Here is a 9,730-nt window from a genome sequence, read left to right as displayed (position 1 = left end):
TTATATGTAAAACTCTTCTCACATTGGTCACACTTGTATCGGTTCCTGGGGCTTTTTCGTTTTTTGCCTAAATGTACCACTGCTACATGGCGATTTCTGTGACTTCCGTCTTGGAATTTCTGTCCACAAAAATCACACTCATACCGCCTTTCCCCCGTGTGCCTCTGAAGATGCATCCTCAGAGAATTTGCCGCATAGAAGATCTTGTTACATATCGTACAGGGATAGGTTTCCCCTGAGTGTTTGTCTCTAAAGTGCTTCCTGAGTCTTCTGTCGCTCGCAAAGGTTGCTGGACAGATATTGCATTTGGAATTTTTCTCAGAAGAGTGAGTAACCAAGTGTTCTGAGAGTGTCGATGGCTTGGCATAGGCTTTATCACAAATTTTACATTTATACTTTTTTTCATTAACTTCAGTAATTACAAATTGAACGACTTCTGGCTTCTTCTCTAAATCTCGAAGATCTCTGAAAATATTAGAGTTATTAAATTTTTATTCTCTGATTTCAGATATAAACCTATATTACTCACTCATTCTGTTCATCAGTCTTTTCAATGACTTCTGTTTCTTGCTCTTGGATGATGAATTCTTCTTTTACAATGCTGCAGTCAAAGAGTTCATCGTCTTGTTGATTTTCAGTGTCCATATTCAAATTTAAAAGTTAGGCCTAGCATTGCACACTATTTACGTTTTTTGAAAAAAAAATTTCCTTGGTGTGTTAAAGCCTTATTCCCATTACTATCTTTCATTGACAACTTAATTTACGATAATATTGTAGTATTCACCACATCTCTTAATTTAAAATTTACTTTAATTCTTTTGAAATTTTTAAGAATAAATTTACCATAGAAATGCTTTTTGTGGTGAATTTCTGCGCTTCTTCTCGGAACATCATTCTAAAATCTAAATACAAAACATCTGTGACACTTCTCGGTTGCTTTTTTCTCGATGCATTTTGTTAAATAATGGCTTCGGGTTCAGGAAGTTGTGAAAATTTTTCAGATAAGTTTTGCTACATATGCGGAAAGTATTGTGCTGTTAAACAAAGTTTGACGAGAATAACATACTATGTAAAACAACTCTATCTTGCGTATTTTGGCATGAAAGTTTGTAATCAGGACAAATCATGGGCTCCTCATAAAGTTTGTAAGGTTTGTTTTAATGATTTAATCTCATGGTACAAGGGAAAAAGGACTGCTTTACGATTTGGAATTCCTATGATATGGAGTAAGCCGGAAAAACATCCTGATGATTGTTACTTTTGTTCCTGTCATGCCTTTGGGTACAATCGCAAAAATCAAAGGCTAATCACTTATCCTGATTACATTTCATCGGTCATACGTCCCGTTCCTCATGGAATTGACGTGCCAGTACCTTTTCCTCCAATTCAATTGCCACCAGTCATCTCTTCAGAGCCTTCAGAGTCTTCAGATTCGGAACATTCAGAAGTTTCCGAGGCTGACATCAAATATAACTTCACTGTGGGTAATGCACCTCAGCCCTTCTCTCGAGTTGAACTTAATGATTTGACTTGGGATTTGGGCCTTTCCAAAGATGCAGCTAAATTGTTGAGCCGTAGATTGAAAGAAAGGAACCTATTGGCCAACTGATATTCTTTTGTATTAATACAGTAATTGTAAAATTAAATTTGTTGATACTCCAAAAAAAAATCTGGTCTATTCTGTTCTTCCGGATTGATGAGCACTTTTATAACCTCAGTCTGCAGTAAGAAAGCCTAAAAAAAGGAGCCTTAATGCTGTCCTTCATCACACAATGTTTCGTTTTTAAGTAAGACAACCCTACCGTGATAAGACTCATCATTAGATTAAAAAAAAAATGGCCGGAAAGACAAAATTTTCAACCAGACACCCCAAGAATCTTATTCCTAATCTTATAAATTGAGCCAAAACAGTATAAATTTACGTGTAATATTAATTAATGATAGTGCAATCCAGTTCGGACCACTTGTATGTACTTGTGTATAGTATAAATATTTATTTTTGGTATAGTAATTTATATTTACAGCTCCTCAGGTTTATGCCCAACGCACAATGCCTTTTGTTTTGTAAACATGTTTTTGACATTTCAATGTGAGTGAATGAAACAGAAATCTAGTTACAGTGACCGCTTTGTAATCCGGATGATTGGGAGACAATATGACAGATGTCCGCTTCGTTATCCGGATGGATATTTTGAATTTGTTCAACGTCTCGAAAATATAATACAAGATTTTTTGTAGAAATAGAATAAAAGTTTTAAAAAAGATTAAAAAGACATAATTAAAGAATTCTATGCTATTATACTTGATTTATTAAACAAAAACTTAACAAGATAATTCATTTTCATTGCTGAACACACATGCATACATGACCTCAAAATTATTTTATATGTAACCATCGGGAACTCGTCCGGATTACGCCGATCCGGATTAGAGAGCGGGCACTCTATCTCGTTTTCTCTCATAGGAAATTTTGAAGCACACGAAACACATATTTACAAACAAAGGTTATTGTGCGTTGGGCATAATATAGTAAAGAGAGGTAATCCGGATACTTTTCATAGAGTGCGACTTTAATGCTTGTTTTTGGACTGATGAAATATTTTTTCCCCATTCCAAATCAATAGAATTATTCTTTGTTTAATTTAGAATCATAATAGAAATAGAATTTTAGCAATAATATTGATGAAAATTAATAAAATTACGATAATATTAATATATGCGCAAGAATGTTACTGCGACGCTTTTATGTAACTCCGTTGAATTCGATCAAACTCGGATGCTCATTTTAAGGAAAAGTTTAATGCATAAAAATGAGAAGATATTATTTCAAAAACATTTTTTTAGAGTTTTATTCCATCAATTCATTTCATTAATTTATTATTTAATTATATATATTTTTATTTATTTTAAGATTGCACTCAATTCTTTGATTTTTCTCGGTTTTCTTGACTGACTTCCTTCCACGTTTTTTCTTTTCAGCTTCAATTGGCATTTGAGCCTTTTCCTTTACCATGTGTTTCTCCTTTAGTTTTATCTCCTTTTCTTCTGCCCTTATTTTTTTGTTCCTCTCTCTGGTCAACTTCCGTTCAGCAATTTCTTTCTTTTTTTGTAAATCCTGCCTCAATTTTTCCTCCTGTTCCGCGATAATTTCCTCAGAAGATACAATATACTGGTGTTTGACATTGCTGGCTTTGACCCTCTTCTTCTGACGACGTTTTGGAATTTCTCCTGGCCAGAAATAGCATTGTTTTAGTGTGTCGAAGATCGGTTGAGTCTCAGAAGTTGCAGAGAGTTGGTTTCCAGGGATGACTGGATCATTTGAAGGATTATTGTCGGTGGCCTGATCGTGCTGGTTATTGATAATGGACTCCTCTGAATGTTGGAAAACAATTTTCGGGAAATAAAGACCAGCATAGAAAAGTGGCCCATCCATCCAGCCACTCTGTGGTAGAGATGTGCGCCGAGAAATTTCGGCGGCGGCGGCTAACATTTAAAAATTGTCGGCGGCTGGCTGCGCGCCGGCGCGCCAGCTAAAGCAATCGGCTGCGGCTCAGCTAGGCGCGCCAGACTTTTTTCCTTAATATTTTTCGATTACAATCCACATAAATTATCGATTTTCCTCAAATTTTTTTCTTGCTAGAATTACTAATCATGGAAATCTATTTAAAAAAAAATAGTAACAACAAAACAGATAGAAAACAATCTGTCAACTTTAGGCACAACTTTTGATGATTTTACAAAAAGACAGATTCAAATAAAAATATTAACAAAAATTTTTGAAATCCGTAGACACGTAAAAATGAAAATAATTTTATCTGGAATTATAAACTTAAATTCAATATCCAATAGAAAAATTGTTTATCTACAAACAAAAATATTTCTCGATGAAAATTTGATAACAGTTGAAATATTTGGTAAGAAATGTTGAATTCGATGCACTTGATTAAAACATTATTTTAAAAAAAAATGTTTAAAATCTTAACCCTTTAACGACGGGACACTTTTCACGAACCGAAAATCATCAATAAAAATTAAACTGGTGAACGTAATCAATGATAAATAATATTACTAATAATATTACTATTACTATTAAAATTATTTGGTCAGCAAAAAATTAAATTTGATAAGTAAAAAATACAAATATTTCCAAAAATGGATTTAATTTTTCTATCCATAAAGATCGAAACTTTCATGAAAATTCTACTGCTTTTAAAAGTTGTAAATTTAGTCACTTCTCAAACTTGATGTTTTACTGCTCGTTTGTACAGTATCAATACAAGAAAGAGCTCATACTAAAGTTATTTTTTTTAATGTTTATACGTAATCGTAAAGTAAAAAGTTGTAGGAATCCATAATATTTTTGCAGATGTTCAGCCATTTGCTATCTAGTAAATATTGCAGCACAAAAGTGAATAATTTTCAAACTACCGCATTGATGAATGATTTTTATTATTATTATTTTTTATAATAAGGTAAAGTATCCTATGTCGACCACTTAAGGATAGATTTTGTGAAAAAATTATGAAAAAACAGTTATAATTTGTGTTTTTTGATAGGGTTTTTGCCTAAAACTATAGAATAGATTCTTATCTAATTGTTAACTTCATTTAGTCATAATATAATTTTACATTAGGAAAAGTTAAAATGTTTTAAAAGTGCGAAGTGTTCCTCTACTCGACCACTTCAATATCAGTATTCCTCCTCGACCGCCTGGGGTTCCTCTACTCGACCACCAATTTTTCTTAAAATTAAACAAATCACAAAACTAAAAAGTCACTGATTTAACTTTGGCTTGTTTAATACATCATGAATACCACTTAAAATTTAGTTAATCAATAAAATAAATAGGGAAACTCACTTTTATGAATTCATTCGGAAGTATAGAACAACGTTCAAGTGAAAAAAGCTTCACTTGCTATGATTCGTCGACCGGTCGAATTGAGGAACAATTTATTTGAAATGCACTTTCAATTTTAATATAATATATAAAATTAATCTTCAACTTAGTCATGGAAGTAAAATTTTTGCACAAGTAACAATTTGAATTCTCCAGTAATCTGTAAGGGTAATAATTGAAATAATTCCTTAAGAAAAAAGTCAAGAATATCAAAAAGTATGCCATAATTTGATGAAAAATTGCGATTTTTTTTTTTAAGAAATACTTTAACGCTCCGTATTTTTATGATTTTTTTCAGGGTTTTATGGTCAATTTCTATGATATTTTCACTGATTTGAATTAATTATGAAATAATTGGCCCTATGATGTTAAATCATTCGCTAAATATTATTGTAAATGCAAATAAATTAAATAAATATTTCCACCGGTCGACTTGAGGACCCCAGGGTGGTCTACTCGAGAGGCGATCGACTCCAGGATACTTTACCTTATATCCAAATTTTTTTAAGCAAAAGCTTCTTGACAATAGATAGTATAATTACTAACTATCCTAACTATATATACATTTTTTTTCATAAGAATGAAAATTGTTTATTATGGTTATTGTCAGAAAAATTACTTAATTGAATTGAAATATAAACAAAATTCGCCGCGGCGCGCATTAAAAATTTTTGGCGGCGGCGGCTAAGCAAAAATCGCGGCGGCTCGCGCCGAGCGGCTAAAATCGGCTTGGCGCACATCTCTACTCTGTGGTGACGTTCCCATTTTCCATCCTTCTGCGTTGTGAATGGCAATTTTTGGAGTAATGTCAGTTTTATGAACAGCCATTGGAGGAGCAAGTTCGCCAGTAGCTGACACCCTGAGGAGTACTGTGATACATTGCTTCGGTCCTGAATTTTTAAGAGATGGAACTACACGTGAACCTCTCCTGGACAGGACATTTCCATCTTCCGGTGTCAAAAAGAAGGCACTTTCGTCGCAATTAAAAACACGGTCTGGTGAAATGCTCAGAAGGTTGTGTTCTGTGAAATATCCAAGACAATTCTGAAACCATTCCGTGAGGTCTTCAGCAGTAACAGTAGCTCTTTCCAATGAGAAGGATTTTGGCTTGCGCATGCTGAGCTCTGGATGACGCTTAAGAAAATTCCTGAACTAAACGTCTCCGGGTCTTCCAGCTGTAAAATGGTTTGGAATTTTGTAGACCTCACAGATGAGTTTAACGCTGTCCAGAACTTGTTCCTTCCCGATGGGATGCCAGCCATCCGCACATCCCAGGATCCATTTGACAAGTTCTTTTTCCTGTTCTTTTGAAAGAATTGTTGGCCTGCCATTGGGGCACTCCTCTGGGTATTTGCCGGTCAATTTGTTGTGCAGTGTTGTTCTTGGGACATTAAATGTTTTGGATGCATATGCTATGGTAGAACCATCTCGTACACACTGCAAGGCATTCCTAATACCTTCCTTAGAGTCGGGCTTGTCCTTATAGGTCTTTTCTTTTGTTCCCTTTGGCATCTGAAACAGAAAAAGAGTCCTGAACAATGCAAATTCTGAACCAAAACATTGACTTTCACCGCATCCGACATACATCGAAATGTAAACATTCACAAAAATCACTTATTTCTGTATGAATTATTTATATTATCAATAAACTCTTACTCACCTTGTAGATCAATAACTACACTAACTTTTATTAATAATTTTGATTGCAAATAATGTTTTATTATATAGAAAAAACACTAAACTTTTTCCAGCGACGAGCTGTCAACAGCAAAATTTTCTCAGAAATTAAATTTTTAGTACACAACCCAGCTGACCCGAGCTTAAAAAATATTTCTCTTACCCACTTATTAAACCGATAAAAATATAATTTTTGGTTTTTCTTAAAGTAGAATAGTTATAATATGATACTTCAGTAATTAATTACAGAAATAAAAATATAAATTATATTTTAAGTGGATGTATCGGAGTTAAATCGGTCGCGGCGTCCGAGTTTTGCAATCGTCGGAGTTACATGGCCTTACTATAATCTTATTTAATTTGAATTGAAATATTTTAATGAACTTGTCTCTCTCTTGGCTCAAAGCTTACTGAAAAATATGATTTCATTTTATATTTTTTTAATGTGTTCACGACTGTGAACATGAATAACTTTTATAATATATTTAATCCTTTTCTTTTTATTATTCCTTTCTAAAAGTTGTAAATCATACTAACTTCTCATTGTTTACATTTGGAAGAATATAGGGCAATTGTGGAAAAACGTACAGTGTATTTGAAAAGTAGGGGAAGAAAATTGCTTTCTCATTATATTTTGTCACATTTCTCCCAAATTGCAGTAGGCGTGTATCAAATTGTACTTTCTCCTACCTCTTTAGAACTATGAAATATTGTAATATAAATTAATTGATTTGGTGGAAAATAAATCAGTCGCGTCTTTCCACAGAATCTAGCTACGGCTTATGCATAGAAGCTCACAAGAGTGATGCAGTAGTGGAAAGGACAAGTAAGTAGGCAAAAACTCTGCCCTTTTTTTCTTGCTCCAGGAATCCTCCCAAATTCTGATAAGATAGAGTTGTCTTTGCGCTCAGACTATCAGAATTTTATCCCCAGTGACTGAAGAGCGTCATAGGCGCTCTTCTTACTGGATTTCCTAGGGAAACCCCAATGGAAATCCTTCCAAAATTCTAAGATAATCTCTAATAGCTCTGCCACTGTCTATTCAATGATTATTATTTTTATGACTAAATTGCAATACATTTTTTATTAATAAATGAAATTTAATGCAGAGATACGTTTTATATATTTGTTCGGTTGAATAGGTATGGAATAAAATGAAACACTTCTCAAAAGGGTAGATACTTAATACAATTCAGACTTTCAAAATCTTCCATAACTTTATATCCTTTGATCTTATTAAGGGATTACTTTTCTATCGAACTACGTAACATCAATTTTCCTTTTGTTTTCTGTTAATCAAGACTTCTAGAATATTTTTTTACAAAAAACTTGAGAAATATAAATATTATTGTGAAGACCGAATGATATGCCTTGAAAACTCTCCCAGACTAAAAATAAAGAGCACATTGAGGTCTTTTACTTGTTAATTACTTTTAAAACTTTCTCTCCCGAAGTATACGCTTAAGTGTTTACTCATTCAAAAAGGGGCAAATTAATGAAACAGACAACGAATATGATTTTTTGAAGAATAATTCACGTGGTATTCGGTAACAATGTGACAATGTCATGACAAATTTTCATGGTATGGGAGCAGGACAACATTGAAGCATAGTGAGCATCGAATGACCATTGCAAGGATCGCTATAAAGCTCTTAGTAACTGATATTAATACGATTTTCGATTAGTTCTTCCTAATTTTCCATATTAAAATTTTTAAATTTGTCATATGACTTTGTCATGCTGTACAGAATACCCTTACTGGTAAACTATTTATCTATATGCCAGTGCACACAATAGTTTTCAAACCCAAAGTCCAAGATTTGCCTTTAGTATCATTTTTATAGTTAATCCGTAAAAATGTTGTCATGCTAATTCCATGAATTTTTGGATTGCGTTTTATTAAATTGTCTTAGTTTAGATCTCTAATGTGACAGATCTCACAGTTTATGGAAGCTCATATGTTTTTGAAGATAGGATTTGTGTTTAAACATTTCCGGACACTCAGGACAGGGAATATTCTTAACATTGTTGTGAACAGTTGATGTATGTCTCTCCAATCCGCATTTGTAAGGAAAGCTCTTCTCACATTGATCACATTTGTATTTCCTTTCGGGCTTTTTCCGTCTCTTGCCCATATGAACCACTGCTACATGTCGATTCCTGTGACTCCTATCTTGAAATTTCTGTCCACACAAGTTACACTCATATCGACGTTCTCCTGTGTGCCTAATGATATGCAGTTTCAGGGAATTAAGTACTTTAAAACTCTTGGTGCAGATTGGGCAGGGATAGGATTTTTCAGAGTGTGTTTCCCTAATATGCCTCCTTAGTCTTTTATTGCTCCCAAATGCTGCTGGACAGAGATTACATTTTGATTTTTTCTCAGTAGAATGTGTCACCATATGAGACGATAGCGTCGATTTATGGGCATAAGCCTGATCACAAATTTCGCATTTATACTTTCTCTCATTTACTTCAGTTATTACAAATTGGACAATATCCTTTGTCTCTTGGTTGTCTTGGGGATCCCTGGAAATTTTAGCATAGTTCTTATTTTATTGATTTTTAAATGCATTTTTCACTTGTACTTACTCATTCTGTTGACAGTTTTCTTCATAAACTTCTATTTTGTTATCTTGGAGTATTGTTTCTTCTTTTACAATGCTGTAGTCTAAGTCAAATTCAAAATTATCTCTTTCTGTGTTGATATTCATTTTACTTAAGTAAATCAAATTGTAAGATTTAGCATTATGCACTTTTATTGACAAGAAGCTATACCTGCAAGGAGTATACACCACATCTCTTAATTTTAGTTTGATCTCTTAAAAGTTCTCTTAAAAATAATATAACAGAAAAAAGTTCTTTTTTGGTTGATGTTGTGTTGATGTAATGATAAAGTCATAAGACCTCCAAAATTTGAGGACCTACCTTTTTTTTTTAAATTTTCGATGTGACCTCTAAGATGACTGATGAAATCTTCGCACGTTATCAAAATGTGGGCTAGACCATTCACGAACATGGGGTTTTTCAACCCATTAACTAACACACTGTTTTAGGTGTGCGTGTGATTCCTTCATAATCTCACCTATTGTCATACTCCGATTTTCTAAAAGTGCTCCGATCGAGCTGAAATTCACAGGGTACATATATGTTTTT

At 33.5% G+C, this 9,730-nt stretch overlaps 2 protein-coding genes across 2 annotated transcripts in view; both read right to left on the bottom strand.

The window, feature by feature from the left end:
- Positions 1-1,849, bottom strand: part of LOC129800945 (zinc finger protein 347-like) — a 6,064-nt gene extending 4,215 nt beyond the window's left edge. The window contains exons 1-2 of the mRNA XM_055845689.1: positions 530-1,849; positions 9-465 (exon numbers count right to left, since the gene is read on the bottom strand). Of these exons, the coding sequence (XP_055701664.1) occupies positions 9-465; positions 530-645 (573 nt within the window). The 5' untranslated portion in view covers positions 646-1,849. The remainder of the gene's footprint in view (positions 1-8; positions 466-529) is intronic.
- Positions 1,850-5,416: 3,567 nt separating this feature from the next.
- LOC129804137 (zinc finger protein 85-like) lies at positions 5,417-9,350 on the bottom strand. Its single transcript, XM_055851220.1, has 2 exons — positions 9,167-9,350; positions 5,417-9,103 (listed from the first exon to the last, which is right to left on the bottom strand). The coding sequence occupies exons 1-2, from the start codon at positions 9,286-9,288 to the stop codon at positions 8,512-8,514; spliced, it is 714 nt and encodes a 237-aa protein (XP_055707195.1). The 5' UTR covers positions 9,289-9,350; the 3' UTR covers positions 5,417-8,511.
- Positions 9,351-9,730: the final 380 nt, after the last annotated feature.

This window comes from Phlebotomus papatasi, chromosome 2 (genome assembly GCF_024763615.1).
Source record: "Phlebotomus papatasi isolate M1 chromosome 2, Ppap_2.1, whole genome shotgun sequence".
Taxonomy (NCBI): Eukaryota; Metazoa; Arthropoda; class Insecta; order Diptera; family Psychodidae; genus Phlebotomus; species Phlebotomus papatasi.
The sequence above is the reverse complement of the archived record's forward strand: the minus strand, read 5'-3'. Positions and strand labels throughout refer to the sequence as shown.